Raw genomic sequence first — 20,185 nt, 5'->3', positions numbered from 1 at the left:
TTCCTGTGAATGTGTGAGTGCCTCATGGATTTCACAGTGCCTGTAACACTGTTCCAGCAGGCACTGCACAGCCCTGGCTCTCTGTGTGCTCAGCTCAGTCCTCCAGGCATCAGCATGGTCAGAATTCAGGCTCATACTGCACAGCCCCACACCTCTTTCTCAGCAGCCCAGCAGCAAAATGAGTGTTTGGAGGGGTGAGAAACCTCCAAGATAATTCAAGGAGTGAGCCAGGACTTGGATAATCCAGAAAGATGTCCTGGGCTAGTGAGGCTGCACATGAGGGTGGATCACATTGTGGTCAGGCATCCTCTCCCTCTGGGACCAGTGTCCTTTTCTGCCTTGTTATCTTGGGGTTTCTGCCCATGGTTTGGGGTCTTAGCCCTTGCCCTGATGTGGGATCAGAGCAAAGAGAGGATGCTCTGCCAGAACACATCAGAGCCACATCCTCTGTACTGAAGGAAAGACCAACATCTGGACAGTGAAGCAGATTCCAGGTGGAAGCAGGATTTAAGGCACATCTGTCACTTCTGCTCGCACACAAGACTTGGCACAGCAGTGTCTGTCTTCTTATGAATTTGCAGTCCCACAGAGGTTGGATCCATCTCAGCAGTTCAGCTTGGAGCTAACTGCTGAAGCTCCCCTGAATCATCAAGACTGGGATATTCTTCCAGCTCTCAGTGGCCAAATGGAGGTGCCTTTATCCACAGCTTTACCAGTTGTACTGTGTATTTTTGAGTTCAGTTCACCTCCTCCTGCCTCATTCTCTTGTTTTACCGAATGGAGTTATTGATGTTTATCTATTTTTAATGAGTTTTGGGGTATTTGAAATTACTAGTACCTTATAAATGTTTGCTTTTTCAAAACTCTCTATAATTTTAAGATTAGGTTTCTCTGATTTTGAAGGAAATAAGCTTTCTAAAATTTATGAGTAAGAGCTATTAGCCAATATCAGATTTATAATAAAGCCATATGTACAGTGTTCTGTTTACATAGCTTTGCTTATATCCTCTCTCTGATATTTATTGCCAGATTTGAAAATTATGCCCATTTCTGTGATATTTTTTATAAGCACACAAGGCAGAAGCTCTGGAGCATTAATAAACAGATCGTCTATCTCTTTCACTATATGAGTGTTTACAAAAAGACACCAGCAAAAATAAGATTCTGTGAGCTACATGATAATAGGAAATGCCATCAGTCATGGACAAGGCATGCAGGATGATTACAGTAAATCTAAGGGTAAAGCCATGTAAGGAAAGATATATTCTTTATGTCAGGACAGCAGGATCAATTTTACTTTTTTGATAAGCATCTTGTATGCAATTGATTTTGTTTTAATCTACAAAACGCTTCTAGACTAAAACCCTACACGCCAAGTGCCAGATTTCAGCCTGAAGCAAATGTTTGCAAGTTTTATAGCACAAACACTGCAGAACGGCACAAGCAATCATCAGAAACAAGTCATGGGTTGTTGAAGGATTGTGTGGAGTAAAATCTTCTATCCAGCTTCATTAGCTACTAATCTGGACAGATAATCTAAACCAAGAAGGTTTTGTGCCTGCTGTGCTGACTGGAGGGATGTAAATCTCCTTACTGATCAGCCTTCTGCCACTGGAGCACTGTAACCACTGATGACTGTACCCTCTCTGCTCACCAGCAAAGTGAGAAAACACTCCTCTAATTTTCCAGATGAGGAGGAAGGAGAAGGGCACTCCAAACCCACGGCCTGAGTCAGAGATCAGGTTATAGGAGTTAACTGCCTTTTCACTACACCATTATTGCTTCTTGCTGGGTTCATATCCTGTGCTGAGTATGAAAGGCAGCTTATTATTAATTTTCAAAATGCCTCATACACTGAGAATCTGTAAAAACCTGGTGTGATTTTATCATATATTCATCTTTAGTGACAACAGAGAGACAATAGGTAAGGAGAGCAATGAGGAAGTAGGGAGCCAAATAAATATGGATTTTGCTCCTTTCCTCACCATAGCTGCTCTGAACATCTTCAGCTTAATCCGTTCAGATGAGATTTGGCAGTGGAAAGTATGAAATAGTAAAGCAGAAGAGGAAAAATTAAATGTAAACTCACTTAGAAATTGTTCTTATCCATGCTTAGATACTTTGTGTGATAGAGGCCGTGCTTCTCATTTTTAAGAATAATTTATGAAATTAAGATTTTCTTCTATCCCCCTGGGTGCTGGCTTTCCCTTGGTGTCAGAGAGAGGCTGCAGATGTTGGCAAGATTTATAAGATTCGGATAGGCCACGATGGGACAGGCATTGGGGACGGCTGGTTCCTGGAAAGCGTCACCCTGAAGCGCCTCACCACAAACACAAACGAGACTGATGAAAAGAAGAAAAATAACTCTGATAAGAAAGAAGAGGGGGAGACCAAGGAGGAAGAAGGGATGGATGTCTATACGTTTGTGGCACATCGCTGGCTGGCTAAGGATGAAGGGGATAAGGAGCTGGTGGTGGAGCTGGTGCCTGAAGAATCTGAGCTGGAGGGTAAATACCAGAGGGAATGTATGTGTGTGTGTGAGATCAGGCTGGGGAGGAAGAGGATGGTGGGTAAATTAAGCATAGAAACTACACAGAGCATGGAGGAGACAGCTTGAAACTGGAATATCCCAAATACATATAGGATATATATAAGCCATATCTATATCTATCTATATCTATCTATCTGTCTATCTATCTATCTAGATCTAGATATAGATCTAGATCTAGATAGATACAGATACAGATAGATATAGATATAGATTAGATATAGATATAGATAGATATAGAGATATATATATATGGAAATAGGTATATATTAGATATAGATTAGATATAGATTAGATAGGATTCATCAAAGGATCATCTAGATCTAGATTCGATATAGATATAGATATAGATATAGATATAGATATAGATATAGATATAGATATAGATATAGATATAGATATAGATATAGGTATATAGATAAAGATATAGATATATTAGATATAGATTAGATAGGATTCATCAAAGGTTGTCTATGGCACTTGGATCAACAGTCCCAGAGGTTACCACTGTGGCTGAGAGCTTAGCAAGATGTAACTGTTGTTATGGCCAAGGAAAGGGGCTGAAGGAAAACAGAGCTGCTCATGATTTAGGATAGATGCCAGCAAACTCCAGGTAAGCTCTTTCTGTGCTGGCCTTTCAGGGGTTGCACAGTGAGCCATGGTTTTGATGAAATCTGGCCTTTTCTGAGGTCCTTCTGACCTGCCTTTGCAATTTTACTTGCAGAAAATACGTATGAAGTCCACATTCTCACTGGGACTGTGTGGGGGGCTGGGACAGATGCTAATGTCTTCTTGAGCATCTATGGCATGGAAAGAGGAGACACGGGTGAGCGCCAGCTGAAAAGGTCAAATAACCTCAACAAGTTTGAGAAAGGACAGGTAATGCATGAACTCCACTCACTCAAGCGAGGAGGAGGCTGGCAGGCTTCTCTCAGTCGACGTGCTGGCTGCTCAATACAGCTTCTTCTCACTTCTTTCAAATGTTTTTTATTTCTGAAATATAGTATGCAAAACAAAATGCCTCAAAACGTTTTCCAGGGGAGATTCATTTGAATAATAAGCTGAACACCAATTCCATGTTGGAGCCACTTTCTGTGTCTGCTTCCTGTAAGCATTCTGGTAATAATGCTTCCTTTCAGGAATACTTAAAACTTACAAACATTAAATTAATATTGGAGAGTATTTTTGGGGCAGTTCAAGCATGTAGATATTTAGATGCAAATACTATTCTAAATGTTCTGCCCAACCAGCCAGGGAATAAAAACATTATTGCACAGTGTGCTGTAATTACGTTATAATCTAATCCAATTAAAGATCATTTCTTGTATGTTGAGTATTTGCTATAAAAAGTTTATGAACAATTAACAAGCTACTGTTATAGCCAGGAGTTTTTCAAGGAATAATTCAGAAGAACAAAAAAATTATAGAAACAAAAAGCAGCTGTGGAAAACTTGCAACCACATAAAAAAAGAGCCCTAAGGTTGTTAAATAAGCTGTTAGCTGTGATTTATGAGCTTGGCACTGGTGAAACTGCAACCTGCACATGGTTCTTCATTCAGTGGGAAGAGCTCCAAGCTGCAAATGTAATGCTCCTTACTCCTGGGAGTACAAACCCAAAGTCTACCAACATATTAATCACATTAAAATGTTTAAACTGTTATGATAACAAGGACCATCCTGTCACACTAACACACTTAATAAATGATCCTCTTGGTCGTGGTAAATGACAAAAGGAGGAAATTCTGAAATGTTTGAAATAAAGCATATGGGCTGTATTTTGGGGCTTTCCCATGCAGAGCCAGGAGTTGGGCTCAGTGATCCTTGTGGATCCCTTCCAATTCTGGATATTCTAAGATTCTACACAGAGATGTGCAGGAGAATTTCCATGGAGTCAACATGGTTTTTGTCCCATTCCAGTCCAATCTGTGGGAAAATACTAAGCCTGAAAGGAATGATATTTAGCAGAGAGTAGTTAAACTTACAGGAAGCTAAAACTGGGATCAGGTAAAGAGGGGAGTGAAGGGCTGAGCAGCTCCAAGGCTATTTCTGCCTTGTGGGAGCCAAACATGAGTGTTAATGGGACACCTCAGAGCTCTGCAGTTATTTTTGTACACCCACCAAAGAGTACAGAGAAAACGTAACAAATAGCTATTTTTCTAATGGCGAAAAAGATTACCCTTGGCCATTTACCGCCTTTCTTTCCTTCTTTCCTGGAAACACAGCCATTTGCCTGTTGCCTCCTGTGCAGGTAGACGTGTTCACCATCAAAGCCATTGACCTGGGCGAGCTGAAGAAGCTGAGGATCCGCCACGATAACTCTGGTGCTAGCCCCAGCTGGTTCCTGGAGAGGGTAGAGATTGTTGACCTCAAAGAGAGCACCACGTGAGGAGCCTGTTGAGCCCTTTTCGTGTGGTCAGGAGAGTGGGTTACATTTCTGGGGGCCTGCAGAGCTGTGGGGATGCAGAGGAGATGCAGAAGGGCATCATTGGAGCTCCTCATCTGCTCATAGGGAATGGGCATCCTTTGGGAGCCTTGTGGCCACTGGCCATGACACAGAGTGTGGGGCCATTCTGGGGTACCTGAGGGGTTTTGCTGCCCCAGCACCTCTTTAGTTTGGGGAACAGCAGTGTTTGGATGGGAACCTCAGCTTTTTTCTGTTTCTGCTGGGATGGGCTCATCTCTCCCTCCTGGAGCAGAGGTTGCACTCAAGCATTTTCCTTCTAGGAGTTTAAAAGTCTCTGAGATTACGTTTTGTTTAATGCAAAAGATCTGGGCCAAAAGCAAGCTCTGATCTAAGCAAACTCTCATGATTTCCACAGAAAGCTGGATGAGCAAAGAATGGGCTGCTCAAAACCTAAAATATGAGCTTGCCTTTGAGCTGGAACTTGCTGGAAATCACATGCTAAATAGTTGCACAACACTCTGATGGGCGGGACCACTCTTCAGGACAAGATGGGTCCAGTCTTCATAAGCGTAAAATACCTCAGAGCCTGGAGGTTCCTTCAAGTTACTGAACTCTTTCTTGGGGTGAAATTAAAATTAATCAACAATGTGGGGCTGGCAGCCCAGAAACAACACTCAGTAGTATGTGCTCGCTAACCTATTTATGAATTTAGTTCCCACAACACTCAGTCTTGAGGATGAAAACAGATGCACTGCTCAGCTTTGAGTAATCTTGTTTTATTTCTTTTTTTTCATCAAGTAGCCTCTGATCTGTGCTTGTTTATTCATTAAAGCCTGTGAAGTCCTGTGTAAGCACTGCTGTCATTTTGCAGGTATTACTTCCCGTGCCAGCGGTGGTTGGCAGTCGAGGAAGATGATGGTCAGATTGCCAGGGAGCTGGTCCCAGTGGATGAAGCATTCGTGAAGAAAGATTCAGAAAATGAGGGCCAGTCTCCTGCAACTTTGGGCCTGGAACAGAAAGGTGGATTATACATGTTTTTCTGTATTTCTTCCAGTGTGGGGTTGGAAAGGAATCAGGTTGTTAGTGCTGTCGAGGGCATTAGCAGCTAGCAGCTGCAGTTACTCACTGGTTTGTGAGTAATTTTGCCCCAAAATGAAATGTTCAGGTGTGAATGAAGTGTCAAGTGTGTGTCAGACTCTGAAGAGTGGATCCTGCTCATTTTTTGTTTATTTAATCATCTTGTAAGATTGGACTCAAAGTGACAAAGCTAGGAAGATGGATAATATGCTTAGTCATAATTTTAGAACTGAAATGCATATTGGTTGCTAACATCTAAGGAATAAATCTCATTAATTTCACATCATGGGCTGAAATGGTTAAATGTTCCAATATGAAACTGAGCAGAGAGAAAAGACACCCAGAGGAAGAGAAGGGATCTAAATTTATCTCACTTTCCATCTTGCTGCTTGTACCAGTTGTCTTTGGAAATAACTTTGCCTCACTTGTAAATAAATTTGCATGGTAACCACAGAGAAGTGACACACTCCTGGGTCTGATCCTGCAAGGTGCTGAGTGCCCAACACTTTCACTGGTTTCATAACCAGTGAAAGGTTTTAAACTATCCTCTATTTCCCCTTCAGATGCTTTGGAACACATGAATAATTTCTGCAAGCTGTGCAGTCAAAAAACTCCACAAAAATGTTTATCCCATTGGTTCAGAAGGATGTGCTGGTTGACCAATATCTTGGAAAGATATGTCCAGTTAGGGAGGAAATATTACATTTTGGAAATCTTGAGGTTATAGCAGCTGAGGAAAGACCATATTAGACTTTTCCATTAGATTTTTTTATGAGTTAACTGCATTTTCTAGATGATGGTGCAGTAGAAACATCCCTACTGATGCTTTTCTGAAAGATGTATTTGTGCATATGAACTGTACATGTCAGTGTACACACTTTCTGGTATGTGTTATATGCACATGCACTATTTGATGCCAATGAAATAGAGGGAGGTATGTGGATTTTTTAATGCAACATTACAGTCAGAGGGGGATTAGAGGTTCCCAGGAAGCAAATGGGAAGGCTTGAGCACGTTTCTTATCTGTAGATATGCAGGCAATGCACTGAGTGACTGGAGCAGTAAGACCAGATAACTCAGCTCACCTCAAGGGCTACCAGAGCATAGGACAGGAATCAGAAATTACAGCATGGCTGTGATCAGTCAAAGCAAAACTCCAACCAAGCACACACTTATGCAAGGAAAAGTAGAGTTAATTCCTGGTCAGACCTCACACTCTTACATTAAGATATTTTATCTGGCAGCTAAATCAACGACTTACGCTGTGAAAGTGAAAACTGGGGACAAGAAGAATGCTGGGACAGATGCCAACGTTTTCATCATACTCTATGGAAGTAAAGATGATACAGGTATGGCTTCAAATGTTGGAAAAGGATAGCAGCTCCCTGTTTGATACCTGAAAAGACAGGTCATGGTTTCTTTTCATTTCCTCAATACCCATTTCTCACTCCTTTTACTGCAACTTCTCTGTCAGTGCACACATCATGGTAACTTGGAGCAGGGCACCAGCTGCTGTAAATCACTGCCAAACTTTGCAATGCTGATTTGCACCAGCTGCTGGTCTAAAGGTTTTAATTTCAATTATAGAAACAGCACAGTTGACTGGGACTACATTATTGAGTATTGAATGCACTGGATGATTTGCTTTCCTCAGCAATGAATCAGCATGCTCCTGAAACCCAACCCTCCTCTGCCTCTTTGAGTGGCCCAGAAGTATTTAATCAGCTGATGAGCAAATCCTCTTGGAAGCAGCTGAGCCGTGTGTGCAGTGGCTGGGGTGCCTGTGAGAGTGACAGGGAACTGATGGGTAGCACTGATTTCTTTAGCTGCCAGCACAGCACGACAGCATCATCCCTGTTGCACTGCCAGAGGATCATCCAAGGAAGGAATTCTGTATATTTTGGGTGTTGATACAGACTTAGGCTCAGAGGGAGGGACAAAGCTCAGATCTTGAGATGAAAAGCCAATTTTTGCATTTTAGCCACTTCCCTCATTCCACTGTTGACATTCCCAGAGGATTTGTTTCACATGCTGAACAATGTCCTTTTGCATTGCCACAACAGGGATAGTCAGCCTAAAGGCCTCAAAGATTAACAAGAACAAATTTGAGCGTGGGAAGGTAGATGAGTTTACAGTGGAGTCTGTGGACATTGGAGACCTGAAAAAAATCAAGATAGGCCATGACAATAAAGGTAAGATAATCTGCTTTGTAATGCAGTGTTTCTAGTGCACTGGGTGCACTGCTGTATAAAATAACCTGCCTCCAAGACCCCAAATGTAATTTACCTTTTGGTGACAGATCCTTGCTGTCACTTTAGCTGTTGCTGCTACTATCTTTGCTGCTGATTCCATTCCCATGGGACATTAGGAGCTCAGTGGTGTCAACTTGCAGGTGGCTTTGCACCCTCTCCCTCTGCAAGTCTTTATAGTTCTACAGCCACATCTTTAGGGAGATTTCACAGGTATCACCACACCTCATATTTGTTTTTATTGCATGGGACCCATAGACTTGTGTCACTTCTTTATTAAGTTTTTGGTGGTATTTTGAACATCAAGCCTTGGCTGCTTTTTAGACAGAATTATGTGTATCTGCCACAAACTAGGGAGGCAGTGGACCTATGCATGGATCTCTTCCCCTTTGGGCCATTAAGGGACAGGTTTGTTGATAACTGCTCTGTATTATTGCAGAGGCAAATTGATAACAGAAGTGATGCAGTAATTAGCATTTCCACATGCACATCTTTAGCCTGACACTTATAGAAAAGTGAAGCATTTTACCTCAGCCCTGGGCAATTGCATCCAACCATCTTTACACCATATATTCTACATTCCCTTTGGCGAAAGATAGAAAGATTTATTTCTCGGAGCTCTGGTGTGCAGTGATTCATTTGCTGTTGTCTGCAGAGTCTCTGTGGGTTATTCACTGTTCTCTCTGCACCACAGGTAATTCAACTGGCTGGTTTCTGGAATGGGTGGAGATTGATGCCCCATCCCTGGGACAGTGCCTCAAGTTCCCGTGTGGCCGCTGGCTGGATAAATCGGAGGATGATGGAGCCACTGAGAGAATTATCTTCCCTGCAGAGCTGCAGACAGTAGAGTACATCCCATGTGAGCAGAATGCCACTTCCCCACCATACACCCATCATCTCACTGCCTCATGCAGTTTTATAGGTTTTGCCTCTCCCTTGAACAGGCTTTGGAAAATTTACACAGTAGATCACATGCCAGCTATTCAAATTACTGCAAGAAGGTTCCTCTGGATGCTGTAGATTAACATTTACTGTATTTGCCATATCAGGGAATCATTAGAAGTCATGTGGATGTGGATGATTGTCTTTTTCTTCCTATTTCCCCATCCCCTCCAAGTCCTCTGCTCATTCCAAGCTTTCTTCCTTGTCTCCAGTTTCCCTTTGATCTTGCTCCATTCTAATATTGCCATTTCTGTTGCCAAAGCAGACACTCTGGTCTTGTTTCCAAGTCTTAGTTCTGCCAGTGCCTTTGGCACTGCACACCCATCTCTTGCTGAAAGACCCTTTCCCAGAGTTTCTTTAGTGTTTCTTTAGAATTTCTTTAGAGTTAAGAGTTTCTTTAGCTTTTCTAGAAGTGTTGCACCAGTCTGCCTCTTTTAGTGTTCCCCAATTTTTCCTTACTCTTCCCTCCCCTCCAAATTAATGTTTTGGGTAAACATTACCCCAACTCAGCTCCTTCTGAGTACAAGCTCAAGTCTGCTATGGCAGCTCAAACTCTTTAGTTCTGGAAACTTATTTACCTGTTTGCAGAATACTGAGGATCAGATAACTTGGTTTGCCCGAAATAAATTAAACATTTTGCTTACTTTGCAGCCCTCTCTCTTCTCAAGCCTCCCTCTCTTAAGTACCTTTGTCAGTGTGCAGAGTACAGCTCTGGGACTGTATTTGACTTGTGTCCCTCTGATCTGCTTCAAGTGGTTGATAACTTTTGCTCACCATTAGGGTGCTGCCAGAACCACCTTTTCCTTACATTGGGTTGGATGTCACAATGATGAGGGATGAGGTCTGACACCTGGGAGTCGATTTCCTGACAGGTTCTTCCTTGGTCATTCATAAGAAGAGATAAAAAAATTCCCACTGGGGCTATCTCCCCTCTCCAGTGTATGCACTGAATGAATCAAAAAACCTTACTGCCTGCAGTTTTTTATTTAAATATAAAAATTTAGAGCTGCCCAAACTCCATTTATCTGCCTTGGTTTCCTTCTTTACAAATAGTTGTGGGAATAACCATACAGAAAGCCATCAGCTGTTTTTACCTCCTTTTTTTTTTTTGTATTATGAAGACAGTGGTCCATGTTGAAGGTCCCTCCTATGTCCAGATCTCCATACCCTGCAGTCTGTAAGCTGAAATAATTTCTTCTTAGAGGATCTGCCACTGTCATGTCTTTGTGCTTCACCCATTCTTTGACCAAGGTATTTTAATTTCTGATTTCTAACTTTCTTTATCCAAACTCTCTGGAGCAGAAAAAAGGATTCTCTTTGCTCCCTTCTGCACTTTTGTCAGTCCAATGGAAGAAAAAGTAGATCCACAGAATTGAAAGGGATTTTAAAGCTCATTCAGTCTCACTCCCTGCCATGGGCAGGGACACCTTCCACTATCCCAAATTGCTCCAATTCCAACCCAGCCTGGCCTGGGACACTGCCAGGGATGCAGGGGCAGCCACAGCTGCTCTGGGCACCCTGTGCCAGCCCTGCCCACCCTCCCAGCCAGCAATTCCTCCCCAATATCCCAGCCAGCCCTGCCCTCTGGCACTGGGAGCCATTGCCTGTGTCCTGTCCCTGCCTTGTCCCCAGTCCCTGTGCAGCTCTCCTGGAGCCCCTTCAGGCCCTGCCAGGGGCTCTGAGCTCTCCCTGGAGCCTTCTCTGTGCAGCTGAGCACCCCCAGCTCTGCCAGCCTGGCTCCAGAGCAGAGGGGCTCCAGCCCTGCAGCATCTCCATGGTCTCCTCTGGACTCCCTCCAGCACCTCCACATCCTCTTTAGGTTGAGAATCCCAGAGCTGGATATGTTATTCCATGTCTTTGTGTCTGAAAAAATAAATTGATTAATACAGGCAGTGATACCTTTTATAGGAGTGAATATTACCCAGACCCAATACATGCTTCTCTTCTGTTTTTCCCATGTTATCCCAATCAGTATATATTTTGATGCAGAAGTTGACTATATAATTTATTAACAGCTCTGAATATTTTAATGATGCAGGAGCTTCTGGCATGCTGTGCCTTTGAGCACACAGATTGTGTTATCCTGATTTTTGTCAGCAGTCCACATCCAGCCTTTGGAAGCAATCAGGCCTCTCTGGCAAACAGTTTGTACCAGGCCCACTGTCAGCTTAGGCTTTTTCACCATTTGAACCACCCCCACTGTGCTGTTTACCACATTCTGGTTTCCTAACAATTAACCTGTGGGTTTCAGTTTGCCAGAGGTAACTAAGCCAGCTCGATTTGTTTGATGATGACTCGTGCCAGAATTGTTCCACGGTGAAAACATGTCATCCACAGCCCAATTAAAATCATCCCTGTGGGGATGCAGCTTTAAAAGTGCCATGTAAATGAAATGGGCATCTGACAGCTGAAAGTTGTGCTGCTGGTGACCTTGTCAGGGCTCCGCTTTGCTGATTCAGTTCTAAGCTGATGTTAATATTCAAGCAACAAGAGCAAGTGCTATGGCCTTCAGCAGAGAGGATAATTTTTAATTCATAACGCATAGTATGTGATTTTTTTTTTTCATTTTTGATATCCAGGATTATTTTTTTTCCCCCTTCTTACATTCTGGAGAAATTATTCCAGTTTACTTGCAGCACAGCAGAGAGAATTTCATTGGGTTGGGCAGGGAGAATATTGAGTGTCTCCAGGCTGACTCTCTGTAGAAGAAAACTTCATCTGTGGCCTCCTGAGAGCTGTATTTAGAGAGCCTGAGCTTTTAATGAATGATTAGTTTCTTACACGGATAATCAGAGTTACTCCAACAGTAATAGAGGTGGTGCTGGGAGCCTTTTCCCTCCCCTAACACAGATGATGAGTCTGAAACACAGTGCAAGCTGCTGTGATGTAAAGACCAAAAACTACTGAAGATGTGGCAGAGCAGGAGAATGAGAATGACAAGCAGCTGAGAAGATTGCAGTGAGGAATGGGAAAGGATGGAAGGTTTTTAGGGATGTGTGGCAGAGAGATGGCCAGGAGCAGATGGTGGCAGGATCCTGGTGCTGAAGGCTGTGCTTATGGATACTGGGAATGAGGAAAAGTGTCTTCCTGAGGCAGGACAGGTCCCTGCAGCTGTTCAAGGCCTTACCTGGAGTTTTGATTTCAGAAAGGATTTAAAGGGGTTTGGGACAGGATAAGTTTGCCAGATGGCAAACCTGACATGTGCCTGTGGCAGTGGAGTGTCCGAATTGACATCATGGGTATTTGGTCATCCAGAGGATGGATTTGGGGAGTGATTCAGCTAATCCCAAGGAAAATGCCTTCATTCCTTAATTAAGTGTTTCTTCTTTGTTGATTACATCTGGAGATGTGTACACTTGTCTGATGAGCAGGCATCTGAACCTGCTGCTTACTCTGAGAGCTAAATCCCACCTCACCCTGAAAACTGAGGATTTGTTCAGCAAATCCATAGCAGAGCCAGGAACAGCCCTGTTCCCATATTCCTGGGTCAGCCTTATTCCTGAACAAGTCTGAGTCATAATCCAGCAGGACTCAGGACTGAGAAGCTGTGAAGATAGAATAGAACAAAAGAGGCATCAGATTTTGGGGTCATGGAACATTCTGGAGAAACCACAGGAAAAGGATAGGAGAGTATTTATGGTATTGAACACTACTGTTCTGCATTCACCATGGATCTGGGTTGTAATTTAACCTGTTTGACTCAGTGTTTCAGGGGAGGTGGTGCCAACTGAAAAATGGAACAGAGGAATTATTAACTTCCTTGTGATGGATTTTTCTCATATGTTTAGTAATGGAAATATTAGGACTTTTTGATCAATAATACTATCTTGAATATTTTTCACTGCTTCCAGTTGTCTTAACTTCATCCATCTTCCTAAATGCTCAAAAATTTGTGAATTCATGATTTGCTTTGACTCTTGAGCTGTTGAAATAAATCTTGTTTTAGTAATTTTGGATGGGCAGGTGTACTGAATGTCATCTGATAAACCTAAAAACTCATTACATGAACACATATCAAGGTCAATTTGCCTTATAAAGGAAAGAAATTTCCTTATGAAAGGGAAATTCCTTTAGATTCTCATAAGACTTACCAACTTGATAATGTAACTGACCACAAGTATGTGATTGCTTCTTTCATTGTTGAGATTTATAGCTAATTTTTTTGTTTCATTAATTTTTTCCTTAGGAGCATTGCTAAGCTGGCTCCTAACTCCTTTTGGCTTGTTTCTGTTTTCTGTCATTTCCTAAACCAGTTGTTCCTTACGAGATCACAGTGTACACCAGCGATATTTTTGGAGCTGGCACGGATGCAGATGTCTTCATTGTTCTTTATGGAAGTGATGGGAATTGCACTCAGCAAAAATCCCTGTGCCTCAACAAGAGAGAGCAAAGGATGTATTTTGAAAGGAATTCAGTGAATCAGTTCATTGTGGAGGTAAGATGGAAGCATGGGGAGCATTGGGGAGCATGGAATGTTCAGGAATAGATACCCTCAGTCCTCTCTGTCCTTGTGCTGTGAAGCCATCAGATTTATCTCATCAACAGAAAGTGCTTCAATGCCTGAGATGAGTCTTGGAAAGATGTGGGAGGTCACAAAATGTGACCAAAATTTTGGTAAAGCTGGCCCTTTACCAAAAGAAGGTCAGATCAGTCCCTGCCCCTCCCTCCTCCTCATCTCCATTGGATCAAGGAAGTGTTTCCAGGCTCAGGAGGGAACAAAGATAATTTCCAAAATGACAATGAGAGTGGAAATCAGGATGTGCCACCCCTGCTGTGCTCCTCTCTGCTCTCACCCTCCTCAGTCAGTGCTGCTCTGCTCTGGGCTGGGGCACTTTTGGTGCCACAATGGAAAAAGAGACATGAAGATGTTGGAGAGGGTGCAAAGGAGGCCACAGGATGGAGATGGGCCTTGAGGGGCAGCTGAGGGCCCTGGGTCTGTTCAGCTGGAGGAGACTGAGAGGAGACCTCATCACAATTCCACTTTCCTCATGAGAGGAAGAGGAGGGGCAGGAACAGATCTCTGCACACTCATCAGCAGAGAGGGCTTGAGGAAACAGCATGAAGGGCAGGTTTAGGTTGGATTTCAGGAAAGGTTTTTCCCCCAGAGGGTGCTGGCTCTGCCCAGGCTCCCCAGGGAATGGGCACAGAGAGAGTTTGGACACTGCTCCAGGGATGCACAGGGTGGGATTTGGGGGTGTCTGTGCAGGGACAGGGGCTGGACTCTGATCCTTATGGGTCCCTTCCAGCTCAGGGTGTTCTGTGATTCTCCTGCAGTTTGTAATACTTAGAAGCATAATGCTTTTTCTTCTGTACCCTCAGGCAGAGAAACCATTTCTTTCCTGTAGGCAATGTGATTTTTGAATACCCGGGCAAACTTTTTGAAAGATCTTAACGAGTATTTCCTGAAGTGTTTGAACAACTGTATGCAAATAGTAAACCAGAGCACATCAAAGAGCGAGCTCATTTACATCCACAGAATTAAGCAATTCCTACTCACAGTATAAAAATACAGGCAGACCTGCTCTAGCTTATCCTGTTGATGCTGCTTCATGCCCTTACCTTCCCTTCCAGTGCTGATTTCATAGAGGATGTTACAGCTTCTCTCTGTTTTGAGTCTGGCTTGTTTTTGTAATTGAAGGGAAATTTTAAACCAATTCTTTTTACAAGTTGCAATACTTGCAGCCCACATTGTTGTTATATGTCATGAATCATAAAATAAATTCCCAGTGTGATTCCTTTAAAACAAAGAATAAGACTTATTTCGGTGGAGTTTCCACACAATTTTTCATAGTAGAGGTTGCATTAATCCACAGGTATAAATCTTAAACTGAGTGCTCTGGTTAAGTCTTTATTACATAAGATTTATTTCAATTTTGGTGGAATCTGAAATATCAGTACTCTTCTTAGATTAAGTGAGAGAAAATGCAGTGTGTTCTACCAATTTATAACACCATATTAGCCTGTCCCCAAACTTCATTCTCACTTCACCAGCTCCTCTTTCTGCAGGAGATGGGAACAAAGCAAAATATATTTTTCTTTCACCTGCTTGTGTAGAGCCATAATTTGGAGTTCAACAGACCTTAAAAACTATTTGGGGGGTTTCAGAAAACACAAACTGGGAATTGTCTGTTTGCTTTGTGATTTTACCTGCCTCTATCATTTTGTATTTTGCAAAAGAGGCACAGGAGATTAGAGACTGCTCTTAGCTGTGCTTCCAGGTGATGATTTGCTGGAGATGCCTACAGCAGGGTAAAACCCACTTCTTCTTTAACATGGATCTTGACTGCTCAAGCATCATTTTATTGCTATGTATTGATTAAAAGTCTCATTGAAAGATGACTATTTGGACAGGACAAAAGAGGGAAAATAATTTTTCCCTAATGTATGCTTGTGTGTATGTGTGTGTGAGTTTTAGAGACGAGTTTGGATCGTTTAATTATTTTGCAGTGAATCTTGTGCAGTCTAAAGCTGGAGCAGGGCTGATGGAGCCAAACCCAGCTTGTTCAGAGTGGGGATTCCATGGGTAGTGCAGCCTTGCTGACTTATGGAGCCTTCTAAAACTACTGCTGCCTTTGCTTCTGTATGGCTGGGGACAGAAGGGAGTAGTCTCCAGTGATGTAAATTGATATGCTCCATTTTCTCGCATTTTCCAAGAAAATAAGACTCTAAGGCCCCAGGGACAGAAGGACAGCTCAGTGTGCTACAGGCAAAGGTTTGAAACCAGCCTTGGGTGTTTGAAGGCCAGCTATGCACTGGAATAACCAAAAGTTAATACTTAGGAGCAAATTTCAATTTTTTCCTGTTCAAGTCTTTGAAAGGGAAGTGAATTAAAAGTAATGCACTAGTAACAAATTACTCAATTTATAAGGTGAGGCATAAAAACCCAGTATCAACTTCAGAAGGTAGTCATCCTGTTGGCTTTCTGAGAATGGCATTGGGATTCTGTGCCAGAAGAGGAGAGATAATATAAAATGCCAGGCTGTTTGACCTCAAAGTTATTTTTCCAGTATTAAGAAAGTGCACACAAGTATTTGAAAAAGAAAATTATTTTAAAAGAGCAATTTAGGATGCAGCTGCATTGCAGTTTCATAGAATCAGAGAATCAGTTAGGTTGAAAAAGACCTGTGAGATCAAGCCCAGCCTCTAATGAATCCCCACCTTGTCACCAGCCCAGAGCATTGAGCCCCAGCCAGTCATTCCTTGGATACCTTCAGGAACAGTGGCTGTACCACCTCACTGGACAGCCTATTTCTATGTCTAATCATCTTTTTCTGTGAAGAATTTCTTTCTAATGTCCAAGTTAATCCTCCCCACAGCTTAGGAATGTGTCCTCCTCCTCCTGTCCCTGTTCCCTGGGATAAGATCCCAAATCCCCCCGGCTGTCCCTTCCTGTCAGGAGCTGTGCAGAGCCACAAGGTCCCCCCTGAGTCTCCTTTTCTCCAGGCTGAGCCCCTTCCCAGCTCCCTCAGCCTCTCCTGGGGCTCCAGCCCCTTCTCTGGACATGCTCCATCCCTTCTATGTCCTTTATGAATTGAGGAATCCAGAACTGAAACACTGCACTTGAGGTGCTGCCTTTGCAGTGCCAAGTACAGGGAGAATTTCCAGGCAATTGCCTTCATTCCTACTCATGCAGAGAAGCCTGAGATGCAGAATTACTGCTGTGCAAACAGACCTGTCTCATGTGGTGGACAATTTGTGCAGAGCAAGGTTTTCTTCATTTTGGAGCAGAAGTCCAGGGAAAACTTTTAGCCAAAAATGCAAATTAGGGCAGAACTCCAGAGGAGGCAGGAGATGCTGCAGGGCTGGAGCCCCTCTGCTCTGGAGCCAGGCTGGCAGAGCTGGGGGTGCTCAGCTGCACAGAGAAGGCTCCAGGGAGAGCTCAGAGCCCCTGGCAGGGCCTGAAGTGAACTTATATAAAAGAGGGTAAGGGACTTTTTATATAGGCAAGTAATTGATAGAACAAGGGGCAATGGTATTAAGCTGCCAAAGGGCAGGGTTAGATGGGATACTGGGAAGGAATTCTTCCCTGTGAGGGTGATGAGGCCCTGGCTGGTTTTTCAGAGAAGCTGTGGTTGCTCCATTCCTGGAATTGTTCCAGGACAGGGCTTGGAGCACTAGTCCAGTGGAAGGTGTCCCTGCCCATGGCTGGAAAGTCTGGATGATCTTTATGGTCCCTTTGAACCAAAACCTTTTAAGATTTTATTTTATGATTCTACAATTGACATCAGCACTAATATTTTTCCCTCCTGGGATTCAAACCACCTGAAATGAAACATGAAATAAGGTAAAGAAACTGTATCTCAAAAATCACCACCTGTTCATGCTGTAATAATTCACTTTTTAAAAATTCATTTTAATTTCTGTTCTGTTTTGTTTTGGTGTTGTTTGGTGGTGTTTGATTCTTTGTTTGTTTGCTGTTCTGTAGCTGGAGGACGTTGGTGATATCATCGAGAAGATCCGCATAGGACACAATGGTGGCGGGCTGAACTCGGGCTGGCACCTGGACCGTGTCACCATCCGGAGGCTGCTGCCAAACGGGAAGGTAGGCTGTGAACCCAGCCCACCCCCAGGAGCTGCCCCTTCCACCCCCAGACTGCATCTTCTGTGTAAAAAGTGTGATTAACAGCGAAAAACGACTCCCTGAAGAGCAATGCGCGCTAAACTTGCTGGAGCCTGGGTATATGGGGGCAACAAGCATGTGTTGTCATGTTCTCTTCTTCAAACGTTGATGATAAGGCTCTGCAATAATTGTTTTTTTAAAGCTTCCTGTTCTCGTATGCAGCACTGTTTTGAGGGATCACAAGGAAGGAACTGGAAAGTGGACGTATTATTTTAAAATTTTTAAAAAAGTATTGTTGCCAAACACGGACAAAAACCATCAGCCCCTTAATCCTGGAAGAATTAATGCAAGGAGTCAGTACAAAATGCCTGTCAGTGCATTGTCAGAACCATGGTAACAAAGTCAAGTTAGATGATGGGATTTTTTGGTGTTCATGTGGACAAGATTAACACAGTACTGTCAGATTGGTCACCTTGATCCTGTCCACATAAGAAAGTGTTCCTCATCCCTGCTTTCAGAAGCTGGCTATGGCCACAGAGATGAGTCTGGCTGTGGGGATATTCAAAAGAAAATCACCTCTTCAGGGCCAGTCCAGAATTGGAGCAGTAGCTGCATTGGGGTAGAGCTGAGGATTATTCCAAAGGGGTGTCAGTTTTTATCTCCCCTCAGGTGACTTCTAATACCAAGATCTAAAACAGCTTTATGGTGAGCCCACATCTCATCTTACTTCCTCCTTCAAAATTAATAGGCTATGCTTTATTCTCTTTGCTACACAATCAACTCACAGGTTGAATCCTCTCCACCACAGAGTCATGGAATAGTTTAGGTTGAAAAAGAACTCCAAGATCATCAAGTCCAACCCTTCCCCCAGTACTGCCCAGGCCACCACTGTCCCGTGCCCCCAAGTGCCACATTCACACAACTTTTAGATCCCTCCAGGGATAGGGACTTCTCTACTGCCCTGGGCAGCTGTGCCAGGGCTGGACAGCCCTTCCTGGGAAGAAATTTTCCCAATATCCAGCCTAAATCTTCCCTGGTGCACCTTGAGGCCATTTCCTCTCCTCCTATCCCTTTTTCCCTGAGAGGAGACCCTGACCCTCACCTGCCTCCAACCTCCTGTCAGGGAGTTGTGCAGAGAAGGTCCCCCCTTGTCTCCCTTTTCCATCCTCCTGAACAAGCTTCTTCACAAGTCAATACCCTTGAACTGTTCCTCTTTGCCAGTCTGACATTAACAGACTCTCAGTGTATTGCCTAACCCTTGCCTAGCTTCGTTAAATTAATAAACAGGTATGCATTGTTTTCAGAGATACTGCTATTGGTCACAAGCTGGAGAAGATGAAGAGGGGAACACCCAGATGTGTTCTAACTAAGGGGAAAGGAATTCCTGGGCTGCCTCTTTGTATACTGAGCACTTTGGGAAGTGCCTGGGAGCTCTGTCTTGGGTGCTCTTCAGTTTGCCAAGAGAGGGGCTGGGGGCTGCACCCCCTCCTCAGTCACTGCAGCAGCTCTGAAGGGCAGATGGGGAGAAACCTGAAGGTGGAGGAAGGGAGGAAAGCCCTGAGCGACTTGGGAATGGAGAGATTTACAATTCTGCTGATCTTTTGATTATGGCATGGGAAAAAAGAAGAAAGCAGAGCGCTGCATGATGCCGCTGATCAGCCGCAGGATATTATGACCTGCCACAGGATAGCAATATGCTGCCAGTGCTTCTAAAAGCTGTGCTACCTGATTAGACTGCTAAGATGTGTCTAGATGTATCTGTAGAGCTGCAAAAGAAAAATGAGGTCAGTAACTTTTCAGATTAAATTGAAAGCGCTAGGATAGGAAACTAGGATTGTTGCGCGCTGAAAAAACCATCTTGGCATGCCAATTATATTTGATAATTATATTTCATTTGTTACCACTTGGAGAAGGGAAAAGCACTGACTTTTAGCACACACTGTCATGCCCTTCTTCTAGCTTTGGTCCAGACTCAGGCTCTAATGAAACAAATTCTGTTCAGGTCTGCAAGAGGATTTTACTGTTGGTGATATAAACCAGTGCACTTTACACCACTTAAATATTAACACAATCACTAATAGGGAAATCCCAATAAAAACCGTGGCAATGGCATGGTGATTATCAATAATGACACAATTAACTCTTGCAGCAAGTGCACATTATGCCCCACTGTGCTGTCACTGCAGTCCCTAGATATCTCGTTACCAAATAAACAGTGTTTTCACATACAGCCAGCAGTATGAATGCTCAGGAGCTGCTGAAAGCTTCAGTGAGGAATGTGGCTGAAGTGGGATCTCTGTCAGGAGGAGAGAGTTCCAGCACTGAAGCATTGTTCTGGAAAGCCCCCTCTTCCCAGCCTGCAGGTGTGGAGATAAGCACTGTTCATGGACTCTGCATGCAGGCAG

At 43.4% G+C, this 20,185-nt stretch overlaps 1 protein-coding gene across 1 annotated transcript in view; it reads left to right on the top strand.

Annotated features, from left to right (window-relative positions):
- The window catches only part of LOXHD1 (lipoxygenase homology PLAT domains 1), a gene marked incomplete at both ends in the record, with an annotated part of 129,367 nt that overhangs the window by 57,091 nt on the left and 52,091 nt on the right, over positions 1-20,185 (top strand). The window contains 9 exons of the mRNA XM_079330659.1: positions 2,219-2,507; positions 3,273-3,427; positions 4,797-4,930; positions 5,824-5,972; positions 7,274-7,378; positions 8,093-8,221; positions 8,973-9,137; positions 13,474-13,655; positions 17,646-17,762. Of these exons, the coding sequence (XP_079186785.1) occupies positions 2,219-2,507; positions 3,273-3,427; positions 4,797-4,930; positions 5,824-5,972; positions 7,274-7,378; positions 8,093-8,221; positions 8,973-9,137; positions 13,474-13,655; positions 17,646-17,762 (1,425 nt within the window). The remainder of the gene's footprint in view (positions 1-2,218; positions 2,508-3,272; positions 3,428-4,796; positions 4,931-5,823; positions 5,973-7,273; positions 7,379-8,092; positions 8,222-8,972; positions 9,138-13,473; positions 13,656-17,645; positions 17,763-20,185) is intronic.

This window comes from Erithacus rubecula, assembly GCF_903797595.1.
Source record: "Erithacus rubecula genome assembly, chromosome: Z".
In the NCBI taxonomy this organism is placed as follows: domain Eukaryota; kingdom Metazoa; phylum Chordata; class Aves; order Passeriformes; family Muscicapidae; genus Erithacus; species Erithacus rubecula.
The sequence above is the reverse complement of the archived record's forward strand: the minus strand, read 5'-3'. Positions and strand labels throughout refer to the sequence as shown.